Source organism: Apus apus, chromosome 1 (genome assembly GCF_020740795.1).
Source record: "Apus apus isolate bApuApu2 chromosome 1, bApuApu2.pri.cur, whole genome shotgun sequence".
NCBI lineage: Eukaryota > Metazoa > Chordata > Aves > Apodiformes > Apodidae > Apus > Apus apus.
The window spans coordinates 73,581,465-73,605,747 of NC_067282.1; the positions used below are offsets into that span (position 1 = coordinate 73,581,465).

At 40.0% G+C, this 24,283-nt stretch overlaps 2 protein-coding genes across 6 annotated transcripts in view; one reads left to right on the top strand and one right to left on the bottom strand.

Moving 5' to 3' along the window:
* FILIP1L (filamin A interacting protein 1 like) overlaps positions 1-19,111 on the top strand; it is a 208,872-nt gene extending 189,761 nt beyond the window's left edge. For all 3 annotated transcript variants that reach the window (XM_051608058.1, XM_051608060.1, XM_051608059.1), the window contains 3 exons: positions 2-2,756; positions 15,383-15,567; positions 16,788-19,111. In XM_051608058.1, the coding sequence (XP_051464018.1) occupies positions 2-2,756; positions 15,383-15,567; positions 16,788-16,878 (3,031 nt within the window). In that variant the 3' untranslated portion in view covers positions 16,879-19,111. The remainder of the gene's footprint in view (position 1; positions 2,757-15,382; positions 15,568-16,787) is intronic.
* CMSS1 (cms1 ribosomal small subunit homolog) overlaps positions 1-22,119 on the bottom strand; it is a 243,125-nt gene extending 221,006 nt beyond the window's left edge. For all 3 annotated transcript variants that reach the window (XM_051608069.1, XM_051608072.1, XM_051608073.1), the window contains exon 1: positions 22,036-22,119. In XM_051608069.1, coding sequence (XP_051464029.1) covers positions 22,036-22,096 — 61 coding nt within the window. In that variant the 5' untranslated portion in view covers positions 22,097-22,119. The remainder of the gene's footprint in view (positions 1-22,035) is intronic.
* Positions 22,120-24,283: the final 2,164 nt, after the last annotated feature.

Here is a 24,283-nt window from a genome sequence, read left to right on the forward strand (position 1 = left end):
GATTGAAAAAGCTTCTTGAACAGGAAACAGCGTATCAGGCAAAAATAGAGAAGGAAAACAACAAGAAAATAGCTAAACTGAAAGAAGAATTGACAAAACTGAAATCCTTTGCTTTAATGGTGGTGGATGAACAGCAAAGACTTACTGACCAGTTGAATCAACAAAGTAAAAAAATTCAAGAATTAACCACTTCTGCAGAACAAGCACACAAGAAGCTGGCTTCTGCTGAAGCCAAAGTTCAGGAAGAGGAACAGAAAGCCAGCAGGCTGGAGGCTGAACTTCAAGCCCAAAGCACTAAGATTTCCCAAAACCAAGAAGCAATGATGGCCAAACTAACCAACGAAGACAGTCAGAACCGTCAGCTCCGGATAAAATTAACTGCTCTCAGCCGACAAATTGATGAGCTGGAAGAGACCAATAAATCTTTAAGAAAAGCAGAGGAAGAACTGCAAGACCTAAGGGATAAGATAAACAAGGGAGAGTGTGGGAACTCCACACTTATGACCGAAGTAGAAGAACTACGGAAACGACTGCTGGAGATGGAAGGAAAAGATGAAGAGCTCATCAAAATGGAAGACCAGTGCAGAGAACTTAATAGAAAATTAGAAAAAGAAGCATCACAGAGCAAGAACCTTAAAGGGGAAGTTGACAAACTCAACAAAAGAATTATGGAGCTGGAGAAATTAGAAGATGCTTTCAACAAGAGCAAACAGGACTGCTACTCCCTGAAATGCAACCTAGAAAGAGAAAAAATGTTAACACAGCAGTTGTCCCATGAGCTAGATGGCTTAAAAGCTAGAATTGGTGAGCTTGAAGCAATTGAAAGTAAGTTAGAAAAAACTGAGTTTACACTTAAAGAAGATTTAACAAAGCTGAAGAGTTTAACAGTGATGCTTGTGGATGAAAGAAAAACAATGGGTGAAAAAATAAAGCAAACAGAAGAAAAGCTGCAAGCTGCAACTTCTCAGCTTCAGTTGGAACAAAATAAAGTGATGTCTGTTACAGAAAAATTAATTGAGGAAAGTAAAAAGGCACTCAAATCAAAATCTGATGCAGAGGAAAAGGTGTCCAGCGTTACAAAAGAAAGAGATGAACTGAAAAACAAACTCAAAGCAGAAGAGGAGAAAGGAGATGATCTTGTTTCCAAAGTGAATGTTCTAAGAAAACGACTTCAGTCACTGGAAGCTGTTGAAAAAGAGTATCTTAAAAATAAACTTAAGGAGAATACTAAATCCAGCACCTCCTTGCAGCACGAGAACAACAAAATCAAAGAGCTCTCTCAAGAAGTGGAGAGGCTTAAGCAAAAGCTGAAAGAAATGAAGGCTATAGAAGATGATCTTATGAAAACTGAAGATGAATTTGAATCTCTAGAACGAAGGTATGTCAATGAACGGGACAGATCTAAGCTCCTATCACAGGAGCTGGAGGCTGTGAAAATGGAATTGGCTAGGTGTAAGTTAACAGAAAAGGCAGAGTCCAATCAAGAACAGCGTCTTTTTAAGAAGCTCAAAGAAGAGGAAGCTAAATCAAGTCATCTTTCCAGAGAAGTAGATGCACTGAAAGAGAAAATTCATGAATACATGGCAAAAGAAGATCTCATCTCTCACCTTCGAGGTGATCACACAGTCTTACAGAAGAAACTCCTCCAGCAAGAAAACAAGAACAGGGAGTTAGCAAAAGAAATGGAAAGTCTCACGAAAGAATTAGAGAGGTACAGACACTTCAGCAAGAACTTCAGGCCTGGTCTCAATGGAAGGAGAATTTCTGATTTGCAAGTTTTTTCTAAAGAAGTCCAGACGGATCCGGGAGACAATGAACCACCTGATTACAAAACCCTCATGCCTTTAGAACGAACAGTCATAAATGGGCAGCTGTATGAAGACAGCGATAATGAGGACAAAGACAATAATGAGGAAGAACAGAGAGTGTCTTTCAGAAGTAACTCATCCATTTCAAATGCCGTCAACAAAAAACTATGGATCCCTTGGATGAAGTCCAAAGACAGCCACCCTCAAAATGGAAAGATTCATACAAAGCAAAATGGAAACTGTGCACAGACTGGAGACCTCGTGCTAAGCCATACCCCTGGCCAACCTCTTCACATCAAAGTAACTCCAGACCATGGACAGAACACAGCAACACTTGAAATAACTAGTCCTACCACTGAAAGTCCTCACTCCTATACAAGCACAGCAGTTATACCAAACTGTGGTACTCCAAAGCAAAGAATAACCATTATTCAAAATGCCTCCTTAACACCTGTAAAATCAAAAGCAGCAGAAGGTTACATGAGCCCAGAGCAAGTAATTTCTCCAATTACTATGGCTACTTTTGCAAGATCTCAAACTCCTGAATCATGTGGTTCTCTAACTCCTGAAAGAACAATGTCCCCTTTGGCTTTACCAGGCTCAAGTTCTCAGGAACAAATACTCTCCTCAGAGTCTTTGGAAATGGGAGCCAAGCACACTGTTTTTAGAGTATCCCCAGACAGGCAGTCATCATGGCAGTTTCAGAGATCTAACAGCACGGGATCAAGTGTAATAACTACTGAGGATAACAAAATCCACATCCATTTAGGAAGTCCTTATGTCCAATCTTTCACCAGTTCCAAGCCCACCAGTCCTTGTAATCCAGTGCAAGACAACAGAACACCAGCACTAGCTAACGGCCTACCCAGTAAGCCCACCAATAAAATCACCAGCAGTATTACTATTACACCAACAGCCACTCCTCTCCCACGGCAATCACAAATTACAGTAAGTAATGTCTATAACTGACCCCCATCCATGCTGACACCCTTACCAGCAACCCATCCTGTTTTTCATCCCAGCAAGAATTATTTGGAACAGCCCCTTTACCCTGGGAGAGATCTGTGCATGAACTATACGACTGTATATGGAACTAACGTTAAGTTTTGCCTGCTTAGTGTTATCAAGTGTGCACTTACTGTATACCTTCTCATTGAAATACAGTTATGTAAAATATTTAGTCTTGCACTTGTATAAATGCATCTTTATGTATTTCCATTTTCAGAATAACTCACATTACTTTTGACTGCAACTTGCCTTGGTAAAATATTTTAACATTACAAACACAGTAAATAATTGATTACTTTTATCATTGCTTGCAGAATATTTTTGTTTGGTTTGTGTGGTTTGTATTTTTTTGCATGTACAGTAGAATTTTAATTAAGCCATAATATTTTGCCTGCTAACTTCAGATAAGACTTGATTCATTATCTTCCCTGCTATTTCCCAACTCCTCCTAGCCATCTCATTTCTGATAATTATCAGTACATCACAGACAAACACTCAAAATATTATGTTTCTCATTACAAATTTATGATGCATACATGGTATGTTTCAGCTCACAATCACCACTTTTCCTCCACGTTTTTTTTCTCACTGTTGGGTTAAAACTCTTTTCAAACTTCCCTGTAAACTCTTCTTGTAATCAAGCTTCATTCAGAAGCTTATATCACAAAATTTTTCTCCCCAGACAAGGCATTTTTTTCCAATACAACAGAAAAACTGCTATTGTTTAGGTACACTGTAAAGCAACTACCAGCAATACCTGCATTCTGAAAGGATAACTCAGAAGAATGGAGCCACACATAATATTAAAATTTCATCTAAACTCCTAGCCACCAGTTCAGCAGACAATATACATCATACAGGTTCACTGCAGAAAAACAATCAATCCTAACCTCCCAGAAAATATTGCTAGTAGTCGACCAACTTCAAGCAGAATGTAAATCAACCCAAATGGCCTGAAATGCACTTTCAAATGTCTCTGGAAACTGCAGCTGTAAATTGGAACAGCTGCTCTGATTCTAAAAAGTTAAATGTCCATGTCTCTCATGCTCTTGGGGCAAGAAAATTATTTTTTAAAAATTCATCCTCCTTATCAACAAGGAAGTTTGCAAGTAAGCACAAAGTCCCTATTCATTAAACCCGTATCTTTTTTCTGTTTACATTATGTAGAGAAAAAAAAAATTCTGCAGTATAACTTAGCAACTGGACTTTGGCATATACTTTCACATAATAAGGGAATTTTTATCTTGTTATTTTGATTACAGGAATCTAATTTATTACAACTTTAGGTAATAACTGATTTTAGAAGCAACAGTTTATGCTGAAAAGTGAAGCCCACCACTCATACACACTTTTTTTTCAGTAAAATTAACAATGGGAAAAAAATATTATAAAATATTATAACATATGTGATAGACATGGGTATAAAAAATGTACTACAGTTGAGCAGTGGCAGTTTTAAAAAGACAAAATGCAGACTTGCACAAGCCTAGCTTAATGTCATGCTTATAAAACATCTCCTGAAGTTAGTGGGCTTCCTAAGAGATCCTTCCCATTTCTTCCATCTCAGTTTATCTTCAGTGACTGCAAAAGTGAGATCTAAGATCTGGGTCAGAACAAGCCCACAGTCTTACAAAGCAAACTTTGGCTCTCATCAGCTTCAGAGAAAGTTAGTGATCAAGACAGTAGCCAGCACTGAGGCAAGTCAGGATCATAAAAATTGTAGAGTGTGATAATTAAACGAACAAGTTACTTAACTACATTCAGGTTACACTTTATTAACCACAAGGCTCATTCAAAATCAAAAAAGCAATCAATTCAAAACACATTTTGTGCACTTCTACTGCATATCCTGCTGATCCATAGCAAAGAACTCTGCAGGGGCACATTACAGTCCTGGTGCTAAATAACTATGTCTGAAGCACACACTTGCCAGAGTACTAACACACACCAGAGTCTTCAAAAATTAGAGGATTAACAGTTGTTCTCCAGAAGCACTAATATTTTCAGGTGGACTTAAAAATCTTGTAGAGAAGACGTTTTCATTTCATACCAGCATTCCAAAATAAACAGAAACGTGTTGATCATTAACCACCTGGCCATCTATTGCAACGTGTTGTAAAAGAAAAGCACAAATCAGGACCATAGCAATAAGCACACTTAGTCCTTTGGACAATTCCCAAGCTATATTAGGAATACAAAATCGAGATGAGAATTCACACTACTTAGAAGTTTAACAATTAACTTCTGTTCCTGTCTTAATCCTTATATTGCTGACTGTTTACCTGTAACTGTCCAACTAACAAGACAAAGGATGCAGTCACTCATGACCATTAACTCCTAAATAAGAAGCATCACCATTGCCTGTAAATGAACTTGCTATGTTTCCTAAAAGCACTCCTTGATTAAGGGGTGATGAAAAACGCTAAGTGTAGATCCTTAACTGACTTGACTTCACAGTGGAATTATTGTCACTCATTTCAACAGATGAAAAAATCAAATAATTATTTTTACTAAAAACAGGGTTTGTAGAATAAAATCTGTGCATTTCAAAGCATGCAGCAGAGAAAATAAACACCCGGATGTATCTCTTGGGAGCTGAAACTTAATCGTTTGAACAGAAATAAGGTAGGTGTAATTTTATCATAAAATAGCAAATAGGAAGCGTAGCTTAATAATAAGAAAAACACCTATTTACAAATTAGCCTCAAGTTCCCCATCTCCATATTTCAGATCATTCCCATTTTGCTGAGTGGAAATATTCACCTACTTTCTTAGCAGACAAAGATAAAACAATAGAGCAAGGAGAAAATTAAATCAGTTGTCTGCAAATTGATTTAAACACTCTGAACAAAAACATCAAGCATAGTGCTATTAAAATCCAACCAAGTAAGGCAGCTTTTCTAGGAATTGCAAGCATTACATAAATGGTAAGTATGACTGTTAATTTGGAGGCTGAGACATGTTTTCAACATTTGCCCAAAAGCCTAAAATCTAGAATCTGACAGGTATGTAATGATTCAACTAAATATTAAAGGGAAATATGGTCACAAAGTAAGTAGCATATATCAGAGGGATTAAACTGTGAAAGAGAGAGTAAAGGCAGTTTTCAGTATATCATAAAATCAACACTTCTCTTTTCCAAAATATTTAGCAAGCATATCCTCTAAAGTCTAAAATTCTACCCTTTAGCCTGGATGCTGAGTTAAGTCCCCAAGAAAAGAAAAGGGAAAATTAACTGATAAAAAAATGGCAGAAGTTGTCAGCCCACTTTCCTTCATCTTTTCATTTTTATTTCAGTGAGTGAGTAAAGGAACACAAACAAGGGTAGCACTAACATTTCAGCACTCAGCACTTTTAACTCTTTCTTTTTATCCGATTCAGTACCTCAGAAGAAACTTTTGTAATTTTTATTCATACAAGGAGGATGGATGAGGGAGGGGAGGGAAAAACAGGAAAAGAAAAAGAAGAGAGTAAGAAGCAATAATGGTATTCTGAGAGCAAAGTGCCCATCCATCAAATGAGAGGTGGTACTTAAAGTTATGTAAAAACTTCCCTCTAGTAACTAAGTAAGAAACAGAATTGACAAATATTACAGGAGCAGATAGCTAATCTTCCTGATCCAAAGCACAGTAGGTAATATGGTGTCTGGGGACAAAATGTAAGGCTGTAATATGAAAAAAAGATCTCATGCAAGGCTTAAGTAGGCGTGCTCCCCACACTGGGGAAAAAATAATAAGAAACAGTTGTACAGCACTGCTTTCTGATTAAGACTGAATGGATGCTGCAGGGTTAGGTGATGGAAATGGAGTGACCATCTGCAGGATGACTTTGTCCCTAGGAAACAGATATTGAGACAAGCAAAACAAAAACTGACAACTGCCTAATCTCCAGGCTTAAGTAAAGACTACCAAAACATTCTGTTACCAAGAACAGAAGTGAAAAGGATTGTACGCTTAAAGTACAGCACAGATGGACGCGTAAAGAAATTTTAAAATTAACATTAAGTACTCTAAGTGGGAAATTGCTCAAAGAAAAAAAGAAAAAAAAAAACTTAAAAATTTAAGAAGCATGAAGTGTTTTCAGAAACCTGTAGTCAGTGGCCCAAAGATTGCATAATTCTCTCCTCTAGCACATCACCCATTGACCCACCACACTGTGTGCACTTTGAAAGCCTCATATGAGCTGCCAAATGAACGTGATTCTCCTCTAACCCCTAAGCAAAGCACTCCTGGGAAACAGATTTTGGATACAAGAGGAGAGATCTGTTTTAATCAATGACTCTCCACTTGCCAAGCAGTGGCCCAACATCACAGGGTCTTCATACATGTATGGACAAGAGAAGCTCCCTCCCCTACCCCTACGACATCCCATATCACAAAATACTGTCTTTTCTGTTATGCTGTCATCACTGTTAAAGAAGGTAGCACTGGGAAGCCGTCAAAAAAAAATCCAGATTAAAAAAAAACAACCAACCAAAAAAAAAAAAAACACATTTCACATATCTTTATTTTTTTAAAATAATAATTAAAAAAGAACCAGGATTCACTTCACAGCACACCTCTACAAAAGAGCTCCAACAGCATAACTGAAGGGGCAAGCAAAAAGGATGAGCACTTTATACTGGAATCACTGCCAAAGCCCTGGTCTCATCACCTTAGATGCTACCACTATTGTCTGAAGGTGCAAATGCATCACAAAGCAGTTCAAATGTACAACAAACACTCCTCAGTCCCATTAACAACCTTCTGTGTTGGTGAAGAAAGTACTCCTCCTTTTAAGAGAAAAGTTAATTGACTTGTGCAAAATCACAGTAAGGCAGCTTCAATTGAGATTAGAATCTAGAATTTCTTAACCTTCATCTTCCCATACTCAAGCCATTATAGGTCATGTTATATTCCACAGAAAACCTACTCTTGGCTGGACAAAAGGTAGAAGGTTTTTAAAATATATATCTTTATATCTATATAAAATAGGATTCTGATTAAAACACCTTTATATGTAGCCTTCACAGAACAAACCAGCCTGCTCTCAGACAGAAAAAAAAAACCCATAACAGCAAAAGCAGAGTGTTCTTTTTACTTCTCTGTGCAGAACAGTTTGGTCCCGACCTGGTTATTCCTGTATGCTTTTTCAACACATAGATTAGCTAATATGGGAAAAACTATATTCAAAGCTTTTGAGCAGACAATATTGATACTGAAGATGTTTTCATATTAAAAGATACATATAGGTATGAGCGCAGATCCAGGCCCCTTTAAAAACTACATACTTAGAAACAACCAAACACACCTATCGCTACCTGCCCACAATCTGTACAGAATAAGACCCACTGCCAAGAACCTTACTCAACAAATAGCAGTGCAGCCTTACACCAAGCAAACTGATGATCTAACACAGATTTGTAGAATAATGTCTTCTATAAAATTTATTCTGAAAAGGTTGTCAGGTACTGGAACAGGCTGCCCAGGGAAGTCATGGAGTCATCATCCCTGGAGGGATTTAAAATACATATAGATGTGGTGCTTAGGGACGTGGTTTAGTGGTGGACTTGGCAGTGCTGTGTCAATGGTTGGACTTGATGACTTAAAAGGTCTTTTCCAACCAAAACTATTCCATGACTCTATGACAAAAACACTAACAGTTTAGCACCAGTAGAAACATTTAAATGCTAGCACTACCCTCTCTTGGACAGAATTAATACTGCAGTGTATTCGATATTTTAAAAGGCCATACTACTGTTCTTCTTAGAGACCCTAACAAGGTGTCCAAGATCCCTCCTTGTTACAAGGGGCAAAGCAAAGAAAACTAACAAGCAACCATTCATTTCAGAGAACAGACAGCTGCATGGCAATTATCTATTAAAAACAGTTCTTTAAGCTATCTTATGTTTAAGATATTATCACATTTCCCGTGGAAGATATCTCCTAAAAAAGCAAGGCACATAACAGAACTTCAGTAATTAGGAATACAATGTCTGACTCCAAGTGGGTTGCTTAAAAGGAAATGCAGAGCAACAGAGAATTTTCCCTCTGGATACCTAGAAGACAGATGCCAGGATCTACTGAAAGAAAAGGAAACACCTTAATGTCCAGTGCAGTTGAGGAGGCCTAACTGGAAATTTCAGGCAAAACAGTCTTGTTTGGAGATCAAAGGGAATGTTCTGCCTTATTGCTTAATCTTAAATCATTCTCACCTGCAGGCCTGGTTTACATTCTGACTGCATTCAATCATCCAGGAACAAACTTAAGTCTGGCAAGAGCCACTACTGTGCACATACAGATATATGGACTTTCGTGTAAAGAATCTTCAGCACCATCTCCTGGCCATTTTCACTAAAGTGAAAAGTCTGTTACTCAGATTTCCTAAGCTAAAAATGTAAGCAGTGAGAAAGAACCTTATCTAAAGTTATTTCTCCTAGATCAAGTTGTACAAGAAAGGTAAATCAGAAAACTCACAGCAGAAGTACTACCACTGCCCCCCTGCCTTTTAAAGGAATACAGTTCAAACAGGAAGCAAAGCATACCTTGTAATTCCAGGGGATAAAAAAAAAACAACAAATAGGATCAAAGGCAGAAGAACCACTTGAAGAGCACACTAACAGACATTTTCTCTCCCCTTCCCCCCCCACACACTTGCCTTAGCCCACTTAGCACAGTATTGTGGTAAAATACCTGATGGCCCATGTAAATAACAGACAAGCCACCTCTGCACCCTTGGAGAAAAAACCCTAAGTGTGTATGGAATATATATCCTGATAGTGCAGAGCATGCTTTCACAGCTGACCTCCTGAAATTAAGAAGGGTCATTTTTTCTCAGTCAGGTCTGAAAATTCCACAGCTGTCACCTGTGGAGTGTTTGTCCCCAACCCTGAAGTACTTGCTGTCATTCACTATGAAGTAACAAACACAGCCGCTGCATGAGTCCTCACTCTAACACCTATTCTCCTGCCAATTACTATTTTACAGATTGAAGTAGATTGATAACTACTTCAGAAGTTCATTTAAAACTTAGGGAGTTAAAAGATTCTTATGAAACTGCAGCTTTCTTGATTCTTACATCATTGCTTGCCTTTAAAATGAGCTTTAACTGCTTATTTCTGCAACTGCAAGCACTAACAAAAATGTTGGTATTTTCTGAGTCCAACACCATAAACTAACCTGATGCTGTTATGTTTACAGACAGAAGTACCACATAATCTTCTCATTTCAAAAACATGGCTTGTTTAATGTCTTCGGGTTTGGGTTGCCTTTTGTTGTTGCTGTAATTATTTGCTGATAATTACTTACTGTGTTTAGACACATTAAGCAAAGGAAAACTGCACAACTACTCAGATAGGTAGTTCCTGCACAAGATTTTGCTTCTTGGGGTATTTTGAGAGCACTGATGGGAATTCTCAAGAGCCCTCCAGAACATGAAAGGCAGCCCAGCTTGGTTTTTGAAGGATAAACTTATCTTATTTTGTCTTCTATCACTTGGAAAGATGTAAAAAATAAAAAGTGGCCTATAGATGGGAAATCAAGAAGCCACAACTAAATAGCAATGATGAACAAAGCCAGCAGATTCAGAATACAAATAAAAAGAACAAGGGAGACTGAAAGCCATTCATCTTGAAGGAGAAAATGAATTGTTAGAAAGCATGCATGTTTGAAGAGATTCTTGGTGTGCATATAGACTTCCCATACATAGGTAACAGCTAAAAGTCAACTGAAAAAGCCCATCATCAAGGGTTTGGGTTTTTTTAGTCATAGAGGTCTGCCCAAAATACAAAGTGGACATCCTAACACACAAGCCACCATAGCCAATGTACCTGCTTACATGTCTCTACACTAAATAGTAGTAAAGGAACTAAGAGGACTACGTAAGAATTTTCAGTATACATACAACTAAATCAATGCAGAACTTTGCATAAAGTTACATCCAAGTGCTTGCCAGACAAATCGCACATCATGACATTCCCTCTTTAACAGGTATATCTTACAGCAGCTTAAGCATCGACTGAAGTCAACTGATCCAGAATGTTCTTCTTACAGCTCATAATTGAGATTCATATTTTGTCAACTACAAAGTTTTTGAAAATAAACAAATTTTAGTCCTGGATCTAGCTACACATGTAACTAAACTCAAGAAGTGCCAAGAAGCATTTTCCTTAATCTTAAATTAGTCAGCCTTTTGTCTCTAGAATTTTTATCAGGAATGATGAAAAATATTAATGTCTAAGTGCTGAATGAGGAGGAAGAGAGCTAGATGGCCAGTTTGTTAAATCCCTGCCTACAACAGAAGTTACAGATATACAGTTAGATTGGTACAACTACTGAAGTGCAAGTTTAGTTGTCCTGGCACAGAAACTTAACACTGGTATAGTTTATTTGCATAGGGAAAAAGCCCTGTAATACAGCTGCTATCCTGAAGTTTGAGCCTATGCCAGGAGTGGCATCAATTGTGGAATGTAACATGCACCAAAGAGAGCAATACAAACACCTTAAGCAGACTGAACCTTGACAAAGTTATCAGTTATAATACAACTCTCAGCACTAAGTGGCAATAATTTAGATGTATTCAATACTGTCATTTAGAGCTGCAAACAGAACTTCATTTTGAGTCACCAAAAACTTCTCGCTTGAAATGAAATCTGACAGCTCAGAAGGTCACATTATAAACAGTGGTTTCAGTGAGTTGGGAGCTGGTGCAAACTACAGAGCAGAGCACAGGGGTATTTTTAACACCTAACTTCCCACTTAATAATTAAGAATTTAGGACCTCAGTAACCAGTGAGATGCAAAAAACCTGTAAAAACCTAGGCCTATAAATACCTTCTTGAAGTACTAACATTGCTGTTCAATCAATCATGGACAGAATCCTCCAGCCATTTTGTGTTCCATGGAAACTCTGAACTGATGGGGAATAAAAAAAGCCACAATTCTTCTTGAGAGATACTATCACACATCACACTTTAGCATGCAAGACTTTACATAAATATTTTTATCTATGTATGCCAATATGCTTACCAAATGATTGATAATCTTTTTGCAGTTAGAAAACTGAGGCGTGTTTTGTATCACCTCTGAATTTACATCTAAGAGCAGCACTGCTAGGACTAGTCCACCCACTTTATTATCAATACTGTGCCTCATCTACCAGGCCATACCACACAGTCAGAAGGCAAACTCTTCCAACTTAGTACTCAAAGAAATCCAATAGCAGTAACACGACCCCCTCCACCGTCAACCCCTTCTTTTGTAACTTGGTGCCTCTGGTAATTGAAGCTTTTTGATTTGAGAGGGTTTTCTTTTATTTCTCCTTGCATGCTAAAAATAAGAGTGCTAAAATTCAAGACTACCATGAAAATGCAGGCTTATTTTTTTTTTTTTTATTCAATATCTCAGGACAAGTTTAAGTTCGACTTTAGTGAAAATACTGGCATGCAGTAGAAAAGAAAAACTTTGCTGCCACCTAGAGTTAAAATCTTCAAGGAACACAGAAAAACGCATCTCCTTTTTCTTTCTCACTTTCATAGGCAAACTCTTTCCTTTCTCAAAATATTAAAAAAAAAAAATCAAATTAGTTATATACTTTCAGGCTATGCACCTCATCTGTCATAATTACCAGTGGCAAATGAAAAGAAAGCTAAATTCCAGACAAACAGCAATAAGCCCAGCCTCTAGCAGCCTACAATTTACACCTATCCATCGCTGAAATCTACATAATGTCTTTGTGTTTAGTAGTCCTTGATGGATGCCATGAATCAGTCTAAAACAGTTTGTCATCACCTCAAAAACTGCCTGTCTCAAAGAGTTTCATAACTCATTGCAAGGAAAAATGATTTTTACTTACTTTAAACCACCTTCAACAGACACCCTCTCAAGCACATTATTAGGGAGAATTTCCCTATTACGCGTAATGATAGATTCCTTCTGTTTGTTTTCGTTTTGGTTGTGGTTTTTTTTCTCTTCTCTTCACAATCTATTTTCCAAACTCGAAAAGGTTTAGTGTATGCTGCTAATCTTCATGCAGAAGCCATTCCATAATTTATTGTCTTTGTCACAATTTTATGTATTTTGTCATATCCTTTTCTGAGCTGTTTGGACAAAACTCTGCAAAACATTTACAATGTAGGTATGGTTTTGATTTAGACATAAAAAAATAGTAACAAAATTGTTTTGGCTGCAGACCTTTAAGGCCATCAAATCAACTTCTAATCTAACTCTGGTAAGTCCACCACAAAACTACGTCCCTATGCACCACATCTACGTATCTTCTAAACACCCCCAGGGATGGTGACACAATCACTTCCCTGGGCTGCCTGTTCCAGTGCCTGACAACCCTCTGGGTGAAGAAATTTTTCCTAATATCCAATCTAAACATTCCCTTTATCAACTTGAATCCATGATGGGTTTTGTCTTCTTCTATTTTACTAGTAGCTCCTAACCTGCCTGTTACCTGTTTGACAATTGCCAGTTGCTGAGCAATGAGGACCACTTACAGGATCTGTGTTTTCTGATTGACAGTAGATGTCATATTTACTCGCCTATGTGAAGTAGTTTCCCCCATATATCTTGTCATTTAACACTGAACTGACACACATTATCCCCTTGTTAACTCAACATGCCATGAATTACTGTCTGCTCTTTCTTCTAACACCCTTCCTTTTATTCTATATGCAAATGTTGTGATTTCAGTACTCTCATCCCATGCAGTTTATGAATATGCTGAACATCACAGGTGTCTGTGATGCTCAGGTGTTATCTCCACTGTACTATGAAAACAGGCTATGGGCTCTGCTTCCTATCCAGTTTCCACTTTTTAACAGTGAGAATTTTCTTTTTTTTTTTCCACAGACACTTTGCTCTCCCAAGATTCATTTGTTAGAGACTACTATCATATTTGTGGCATTGTATGTTTTTTTTAAATCATAATATGGTCACATCTATAATAGTAAGTTAAAGCCACCCACGTCTGCCCCTCAGACACTAAGACAAGGGTCAACACAAACTACAAGAAACTTCCTGAACCTCCAAAACTTCCTAGTCAGATACAAACTGTCTACTCAAAACGAAACCTCCTCTGGGCTAACTCCCAAGCTATGGATCAGGATTGTTCTAGTTAGATCCAGGTAACAGACCATTCCCACAATTAAACACTATTGACTATTGAACAGTCCAAGTGCCTGCGAGCATTCACAGGCACTGGCTAGTTCATTATTAGAAAATATTATTCCATATAACTATATAACAATATCTAACACATACTTGAATATTATCCTTGACAAGAAATGTAGATATTTTCCCACTGTGAAATTTGTGACCATGTTGTGTGAACATGCTATTTCATAATGTCATTTCTATAGTTTGGTCAGTTCAGCTGTTACCCTTACAAATCATTTGTGAAGCTTTATTCTAAAAGTGGCATCACATTCATTCCTCTAGCATTACCAGCAATTTCAGGGGCAGATTGCACAATACTAATAAGGATTTGGCAATTTTAATAAATAATCTCTTTCAGAACTCTTTAAAAAATACGTCTTTGTTCTGGGAGATGGTTAGTATTCTTTCTACCCTTTTGCTACCAAATTTCAGTTAACCCAGGTTGCTTTTTTTTCCGTTACTCATAATCCACTAAGCTTGTCTGTGGTGTGCAAACCTTCCCCAAATTCCTTCATACTAAGCACGTACCAGGATTTGATGTTGGCTCAGCTTTGAGAACTCCTCCCCTATAGAGTTATGTACAGCCAAATGGTAGGAGTTTGAATTCTGATTATTTTTTTTTTAATAAATACTAATTCCAGGCAGGTTTTTATGGCCACTAACAAGCTGTTTCTCAAAAATTATTTGATCTAGCTCATTCTTATTCACACTTAATTCACCATTTTATGATTAAAAAACAAACAAACACCCGATGAACTTATTTTACTCTGTTGCTCAACTATAAAAGCTATATATAAAAAGGCTTGTGATGTAAAAAGCCTTTCTGATGTCTAACCCTAGTCTCAGATATGCTATCTCTCAAAAAATCTCCTTGCCTTTACAGGTGTCTATTTCAGTGCCTATTTTAACTTCTTATTTTCATCTAATTACTTCTTTGCAATTAAATATGACTATGCTGGATTGCAGAGTTATGAGTTCTGTCTTACAAATAAATTCATTTTGTGTTCACTTTCAAAGAATGATCTCTCGCAGTGAAGTATTAGCTAGGTACTGCCTGCTACTCAGGACTGAATCAAGACTTGCTTCTGCATGTGCAAGTTCTCTGATTATTCACCCAGTGGGGCCACCCAGTTCACAGCCTTTGCACTGCATCACTCACTCAGCCCCTAGGGCTGCTGTCTTAGTCAGAGGGCTGACAGAAAACCTCTCCTATTTATATTCTGGATTTCAACCATTCAGATTCTTTGATCAAGAAAATGAGTTAAATACAAAGCTACACTCTCATTACCAAAGAGAGAACGAAGTTCAGAGAAACAGGTCTAAGAACAACCTGCTTAGCTTTATGAAGTAAAGACACTGAACAGCTAAATATACAATCCATCCTTCCTCCCTAACGCATGACTTATTTTCTTGGTTTATTTCAAGATTACTGATGCCTTCCATCGTTCGGTTCCAACTCGGATCCCCAAACCAAAGCCTACAAGCACAACAAAAGTACCTGTCAAAATTCCTGCCGGACATGTCAACAAACCACTTCAAGACAGCAGTTCTGGAAAGCTACGTATCATAAGGACTGTGTCTAAAACCTGCCTTCAAAGTGGAGGGAGAAGGTAAATATTTTTCTGTGATCTATGACATTAAAATGGTTTTAAGCAATCTGAATCTCAACAGTAGTTGTTTCTATTGGGGAAGTCTCAAACTGCCCGCATGGTCAGTATGTCAACGGTCAGCAATCACAAAACATCAAGAGACAAATTATTTGGTATTTGCATGTCTGCAGGTACCAAGCTCTGCTCCCATTTTTATGGTGTAACTCCAGAATTTGGCCCTCACAGTAGAGAAGCTCATGAAAACAAAATAAGTTTCTACTATAAATTCAGTTTTGACATGTTTCACAAATAAGAATACCAATGTTGTCTCAGTAGAGTTATAAAACTATATGGTCAATCAAATGAGAAGGGCTGAAGGAGGTGCCATTTTGTTTTCAGAGTTGGCCTAGTCAAGAAATGTTGCAGTATGGATAGCTTCTGTTCAGCTGTAATGACAGAACGAAGAGAGGTGTGGGGAAATCTGCTCTTTCATAATGTACAGAACCTGAATATATGCAAAGCTGCTTGTTGTGCCAAGTATCATTTCAGAAGCAGGATTTGAACATGAACAATTCTCTCCTCAATGAGTTAACTAGTGTGATTATCCGCACTCACGTTTGTGCAGATATTATCTTAGGAAAATAGATGCAAGACTTGAGATGGATACTGTTTGTATTAGCTGTATAAACTTTCACCATTTTATTTGGACTATAGTATTTAGATTTCAGTTAATTTAAACAGTATTTTGGAAGTGATCAGAATTTGAGTAAAGCTTAACAATAAGTTGTAACTTACAGAGAACTGCGATTTTGTTCTTCCATTTCTCCATAATTTTGTCCTTCCTTTCAGTTGCTCATATTCAAGTAAAATAAATGCATTCATAACTCTTAGTATTTTTTTAACCCAACTAACTTTTCGACCAAGCTGTTCTAGTTAATCCATGAGAAAATTTGCCTTTTTGCTTTGTCTTAAAGCATAACTTTTTTGAAAGACTTAAAATTCACTCAAAGTTTCTCATCAGCCAACACACACATAAAAACCGAAACATTAGAAGATGTTCTGACAGGAAAATTTCTCACTGTTTCACTTTAGAAAGTTAAAACTAACAACATATTATTACTGCAATGATCCCCCCCCCAAGAATCTTGTAATACCAACTGACATGAGTTACTGTCTTAAAACATTAAAATTCATTTATTTCCCTGGTATTAATGTTTCCCTCATTCTTCTTCCCCTAACAGAGTGCATTCCAACAGTCTAAATGGCTCAACTCATAACTTGTGGGAAAACTCCTTTCACATAGGTCTTACTTTAAGAACTGCCAAATCCTGATTCCTAAGTAAAGCAAAAGTTGGCTTACAGTGCTGTAGCCAGAACCGCGATCCTTTTGCTGAAGCAAGGAGAGATTCTGATGCAATCCATTACCCACATTTTTTCCTTTTATTTCACAGTTAAACTTTTAACTTAACTACCAAGACAGTACAACACATTAGCACTGCTGTGTGACTTTTTTTGCAAAACCAAAATGGAAACCTGTGCCTCCCTCAAGAGCTTCACAAGAAATTATGTACGGAGTACCAAAAAAAGGGAAAGATCCGTCTATTGAAAAAAACTTCAGCTTGTGTCCTACAAGACAAACCTGTGTCAAAACACAAAAATTAAAGAAAGACTGGCTCTTCTGTATTAAACGGAAAAGGTTTGAAATTTATTCACTAAATCTGCAGGTAACTATAAAGTTCCAAGCCTCCATGTCATACATGCTTAGATCCAAATAAGGTTCACAGAAGCAACTTGCAGAGTAAGTGTATGTAAACACCAAGAAACTCAAATTTCAAAAAGCAGCTGGCAATTTGGCATGCTTATCTGATCTTCAGTACAAGAGCAAGTTTTATCAGAAGCAACTGACGGATGAGTCAAAAAAACCTCACCTCTGGATAGACAGGTCCACCAACAGATCTCAGCTCTGATCAAGCAAAACTCTTGCTTCCCAATAGCTGTAAATTACGTATTACAAATTGATGTTATATGGCACCCGTTATTGCCAGTCTACAGAAATAAAAGAAAACCTCAAAGAAACTGGTTCCCACAACAGCATCCTGTTCTTTAGCATCCCACAAGTACTGTCAAATCATCCTCCAATGGTACCATACTCTAATTCTCACCTATTTGTACTGCTGACATAGAATAGTTTCCCTGTCTTTTGCTCCTGTCTTGGGACGACATAACTTGTTTCTACCTGTGAGGGGCATGGTCCACATAGGCTCTTACTTAAGGCCATTTAAACAAAATGACAAACTGGGATACTACACTCTTAAGGGATTAAGAAAGACAAAGAAAGCATGTAGAATGAAAGACAACGAGTGGTAACATAAAAGGAAGAAACTGGAAGAATTTCGGAAAAATAGAAGTCCATCACTCTCCCTCAAACTGCTCGGGAGATGTGGCATGCTGGCTACAAGCAAGATACAGACATTCATAATGCTGTGACTCGAACTCTTTCTGTTCATGGAGAAAAGAGGAAAAAGTCAGTGTCTTTCACCAGTACTAAATAAACCCCTTAGCATTCCTTATCCTCTCCCTTATAGGTCTGAATGCAATACAAAAATCATATTCAAGACTGGACATAGCTGTGACATGAACTGGAAGAAGGGAGGGAAGGAAGCCCTACCTGGGACTTGTGTAACACTGAACATCCCTGATAACTAGACAATAATCCCTGAAGACTCTCTCCATAAATCTACTCTCAAAGATAAAGGTTTGGTGAAGATGTTATTGGGCAAGATTCTTTAGTTTGTGTCATGTGACAAGGTAAACACAGATGGCTAATCCCTTCAGGGTTCTTTTTTTATTGTTTTTTTTTACATCTATAAAACACCTGCAGCAGGGTAAGTTTCATGTCTCAAAGTGAGAGTAACTACCTTTAATATTTAATATGGATTGTAAAATACTCATTTTTCAATGATGTGGCCAAAATCAAATTAAGAATTACCTATATATCCATAAACTAGGATATACACTTTGTGCTTTCATACATTGTAAGTGGATCTGAATATCTTTCATATACTTCATCTTAAAAGTAGTCTCTTCTAACCAGAAGTTGCTAAAACCTAAGACACTGGTGAGGGCTGAGTTATTAGGAAGAATATTCCATTGGTCAGGACTCATTCTAGGCCTAGTCTTAAAGGACTTGGCAAAAGAACAGTATTTTAAAAGTACAAATAGAATTTTTATGATTTGCATCTACAGTTGCGGCAGAGATGTTTCTTTTAAAATATGTCAGAAAATTAAGTTGGACATAAAAGTGGGGTTTTTTAACAAAACTCGATGCTTCATGTAAATAAACTTGATCAAGTCTGTCAGAAGTGCTTGCTAATGGGCAGTTATTTTCTTCTATTGCTGCTTACATTGTACATTGTAATCCCTGATTTCCTATTTCATGCCAACTGATCTTAAAGCATTTTACAGTTGCGATAAGATGTGGTACAAATTAACCTGTGGTTTTGCATCTGTTGTAAGTGAAAAATAGCTATACAAAATTAAAGTAACTGGTGCTTTTCTTATTTTACTGATGGTTTCTGTCAACTTAATACAACTACAAGCTCCACATAAAGAACCTGCCAACAGGTTTACAAAAATGGGATATTAACAGCAGTGCAGCCAGTTTGCACAATGCTCTCATGTAATCACTACTCATAAAACATTCAAAGTATGTTCCTGGAGTAAAGTGAATCACAGAATCATAGAACTATTCAGGTTGGAAAAGACCCTTGGGATCATCAAGTCCAACCATCATCCCTACTCTACAAAGTTCTCCCCTAAACCATATCCACCAACACCACAGCCAAACGACCCTTAAACACACCCAGGGATGGTGACTCAATGACCTCCCTGGGCAGCCTATTCCAGTGTCCAACCACTCTTTCTGTGAATTTTTTTTTCCTCATGTCCACTCTAAACCTCCCCTGTTGCAGCTTGAAGCCATTCCCTCTTGTTCTGTCGCTAATTACCTGTGAAGAGACCAGCACCAACCTCTCTACACTGACATTTCAGGTAGTTGTAGAGACTGAGGAGGTCTCCCCTCAGCTTCCTCTTTCTCAAACTAAACATTCCCAGCTCCTTCAAGCATTCTTCATAAGATTTATTCTCTAGGCCCTTCAGCAGCTTCGTTGCCCTCCTCTGTACTCGCTTCAGCACCTCGAGATCTCTCTTGAATTGAGGTGCCCAAAACTGGACGCAGCACTCCAGGTGTGGCCTCACCAGTGCTGAGTACAGGGGCACAAGTCCATACAGCGCTTTTAGCACAGGGCTGGATTAGACACCTCCAGAGGTTCCTTCCCATCTGAATTATTTTAGTAACTCAACAATGCAACTGCAAAAATCCCTAGTAGTTTTACGTAACTGGAAGAGTTCTGATTCACAGTCTCAAAGAATCATCATAGAATGGTTTGGGTCGGAATGGACCTTAAAGATCATCTACATCCAATAACCCCTCCCACACACTGGATCAGGTTCCTTAGAGCCCAATCCAACCTGGCCTTGAACACTTCCAGGGAGGGGGCAGCCACAACTTCCTTGGGCAACCTGTGCCAGTGTCTCACCACCAATCCATTGAAGAATTTATTCCTAATGTCTTACCTAAATCTACCTTCTCCCATCACCCCTTGTCAACTTGCTAAAAGCTCTCTTAAGAAGCCACTCCCCAGCTTTCCTCTAGCCTCTTCAGGTACTGGAAGGCTGCTATGAGGTCTCCTCAGAGCCTCCTCCTCCCCAGGCTGAACAGCCCCAGCTGTCTCAGCCCATCTTCATAGCAGAGGCGCTCCAGCCCTCTGATCATCTTCATGGCCCTCCTCTGGACTCGCTCCAGCAGCTCCATGTCCTTCTTGTGTTGAAGGCTCCAGAACTGGACACAGTACTCTAGGCAGGGTCTCACAAGACCTGAGTAAACGCAAAGAATCACCTCCCTTGACCTGCTGGCCACACGTCTTTTGATGCAGCCCAGGACACAGTTGGCTTTCTGGGCTACAAAGTGCACATTGCCGGCTTATGCTGAGCTTCTTATGAAAGTCTGATGGCTTACCCATCATGCCAAAAGTTTTATCATGCAAGTCCTGCTTTGTATGCAGTTTCTAAAGGAAATCCGTCAACGTTATACAAACAACCTTACCACCCACCCCAAGTGAAACCTATGAATAGCAGAATGCTCAGGTAGGCTCTTCAGATATTTAGGACTCCTGAATTACAAATTCCTAATGGGAATTACTGTGGGAACTAGAACTGTTTAAGGAACTCACATGAGACTAAAAATAAAAATGGAGTATTCAGGAGTCTTATTAGAGCTTGTGACCCCTCTTTATTACATACATATAATTTTTATATTGCTCCCTTTCAAACTCTTCTCCAGTACTTTTTCACAGGACACAAGCAACCACTGTAGGGACACTGGAAGATCTAGAGTCTTCCTAGAGGGAAGTGGTAACTTCAAACTCTTATGCATATTATAAGTTTTAAAAACCCATTAAAAAAAAAAAAAATCAGTACTATGGGCCATGATAAAGTCTGAAAGTAATTTTAGTCGCCCAGGTCTACCTGAATTTCCACATTAAATCTCAACATTGCCGATGCAACCACAGGCTGTAAAGCGCTTTACAATACACTGAAAAAAGCCAAGTAGGGGAGCCAGATATTATAAACATCAGGAAAAGACACAAAAATCAGCCACAGCAGCACGCTGCAGGAGCTGCAGAAAAGCTGCTGAACTCCCGTCCTGTTACAGTAACACATGGCAGGGGCGAGATGAGACACCCCAGGGAGCACATGGGTGATGATGCTCTCCAACCACCCCAGGCGTCTTTCCTCTCAAAGGATCTGCTACAGATTTCCTGCTTAAGGCCTTTCAGAAGTGCAAGTAACTTCACCTCGGTGACGAGAACCAACACACACTGTGCAACATCCTTGCACCAGGGAAACTCGGCTTGGAAGTAAGCACGGTTTAGGAGACAAACGAAGGCAGGCGACAGCTGAACTCAAACCCAGCGGCTTTCTTCCTCTTCCTCCCCCTCCCCGCTTCTCCAAACTGGCTTAAAAGTATTTTTTTTGTTGAGTGGGCTCCTGCTGTTACTCAAGGGCGGACGATCTCCGCTCGCTGCTTCACCCCGCAGCCACCCCGGGCCCGAAGGACCAGCCCTCAGACCTCACGGGGCTGCGGAGATTCTGCTCGCGGCCCCGGCGGCCACCGGCGGCGAGCGGGGACAAGCCGGCACCGGGATGGAAAAGGAACCAAAGAGGAAAACGGGGAGAAGTAAATTCCGGGTGGAGAAGGGGAAAGGCGCAGGACGCTGGAGGGAGGGTGGAAGTGGGGAAAAAAAAAAAAACAAACCAAAACCAAACCCCTACAAGGAAGCAGGAGGGCGGGGGAGGAGGGGGCTGGCCGGCCCTCGGGAAAACCGTTCCAAGCCCAGCGACAGAAGCGAATTCCAGGAGAGGAAGTACCTGGGCTGCTGCCTGCTCCGGACGGCGTCTCCCACCAGGGCTCCTCCAGCGTGTCCCCCATCCCGATCCCGCTCCCGATCCCGCTCCCGCCGCCGCCACGCGTGGAGCGCCGCCCCCCGGGCCGCGCCTGCGCACTGGCACCGCCCGGCCCGGCCCGGCCCTGCGGGGGGGGGGGGGGGGGCAGCCCCGGGAGCGCTTCCCGAGGGACGGGGGAGGGAGAAGGGGTGGTGGGCTTCGATAGGAATCTGGCTGCCCAAGTGCTGAAAGCAGGCCTTTAACATTCACCGGATTCTTCTTTCCTTTTTTTTTTTTTTAGGCGTTTTGTTGTATTCTTTTCCTTAGTGAAGAATATAAATGAAGGGGGGAAAAGTGGGAAGGAATTAAAATACTGCCAGCTCCTTCACAATATATTTTCTTTTTAATTGCCTGAGTCTGGTTTGACGCTGGAAAATACTTTACTTTGTTGATGAAGGTTATCCCTGTAATATTTTCTGAGAAACAAATAGATACGGGAAATTCCCGGGCATTCCCTTTGAATTAATGTTCCTGGCTGTCTGGGAACGGGACCCTGCGCACAGCTAAGCACGCGTGTCTCTTTTCTCACAGGAGCAGCCCTGCTCAAAGTCTGAGCATTTACATACCAGAGCACTGTCGTGCTGTGGAAGTAAAGGAGCCAAGTGTAAGGACACGAACTTATCATGAGATGGCAGTGCTATTCCGTGTATAAATTACTTGAATGCTTTTTACTGAACTTTCATAGAAGTATACCTTTTTATTTTTCCTGTGAGTGTGTAGGTGGGTAAGGAATTTGCACAATCAAGGTTTGGGTTGGAAGGGCCCTTAAAGATCACCTAGTTCAAACCTCCCTGCATGGGCAGGGACACCTCCCACTAGATCAGGTTGCTCAGAGCCCCATCCAACCTGGCCTTGAACACCTCCAGGGAGGGAGCAACCCCAACCACTCTGGGCAACCTGTTCCAGCATCTCACCACCCTCACAGGAAATAACTTTTTCCTGATGTCCAACCTGAATCTCCCCTCTTCAATCTTCAAACCATTGCCCCTTGTCCTCTCACTACACACCCATGTAAAAAGCCCTACCCAGGCTTTCTTGTAGGCCCCCTTCAGATGTTGGGAAGTTGCTATAAGGTCACCTCAGAGCCTCCTCTTCTCTATGCTGAACAACCCCAACTTCCTCAGCCTATCTTCATAGGGGAGGTGCTCCATCCCGCTGATCATCTTCATAGCTCTCCTCTGGACATGCTCAAGGAGCTCTATGTCCTTATTATGTTGGGGACTCCAGAGCTGGACACAGTACTCCAGGTGGGGTCTCATCAGAGCAGAGCAGAGGGGGAGAACCACCTCTCAACCAGCTGGCTATGCTTCTTTTGATGCAGCCTAGGACACAGTTGGCTTTTTGGGCTGCAAGTGCACATTGACAGTTCATGTTAAACTTTTGGTCCACCACTTCCCCCAAGTCCTTCTCCTCTGGGCTGTTCTCAATCCTTAGTCCTTCACCAGCTCTCCCAACTCTCTCAGCCTGTCTTGATAGGAGAGGTGCTCCATCCCTCTATTCATCTTCATGGACCTCCTTCTGGATTCATTCCAACAGCTCTATGTCCTTGTGTTGGGTACTCCAGAACTGGACACAGTACTCCAGCTGGGGTCTCACAAGAGTAGACTAGAGGGAAAATACCACCTCCCAGCCTACATGGGCTTTTGATGCAGCCCAGGACACAGTTGGCTTTCTGGGCTCTGAGTGTATATTGCTGGCACATTTCTTGTCCACCATCAGTCCCAGGTCCTCTGGGCTGTTTTTGATCCATATTCCACATACCTTGTATTTGTGCTTGGGATTTCCCTGACCCAGGTGCAGAACCTTGCATGTGGCCTTGTTGAACTTCATGCAGTTTGCATGAGCCCACCTCTCAGTCCTGTCAAGGTCCCTCTGGATGGCCTCCCTTCCCTCCAGCATGTCAACCTCACCACACAGCTTGTTGTCATCAGCAAACTTGCTGAGGGTGCATTCAATTCCACTGTCCATGTCTCCAACAAAGATGTTGAACAGCACCGGTCCCGGTACTGACCCCTGAGGAACACCACTCATCACAGGTCTCCATCTGGATTTAGAGCCATTGACCACTACTCTTTGAGTGCAACTATCCAGCCAATTTCTTACCCATTGATGGTCCACCCGTCAAATCCATAACATTCCAGCTTAGATAGCAAGATGTCATGCAGGACAGTGT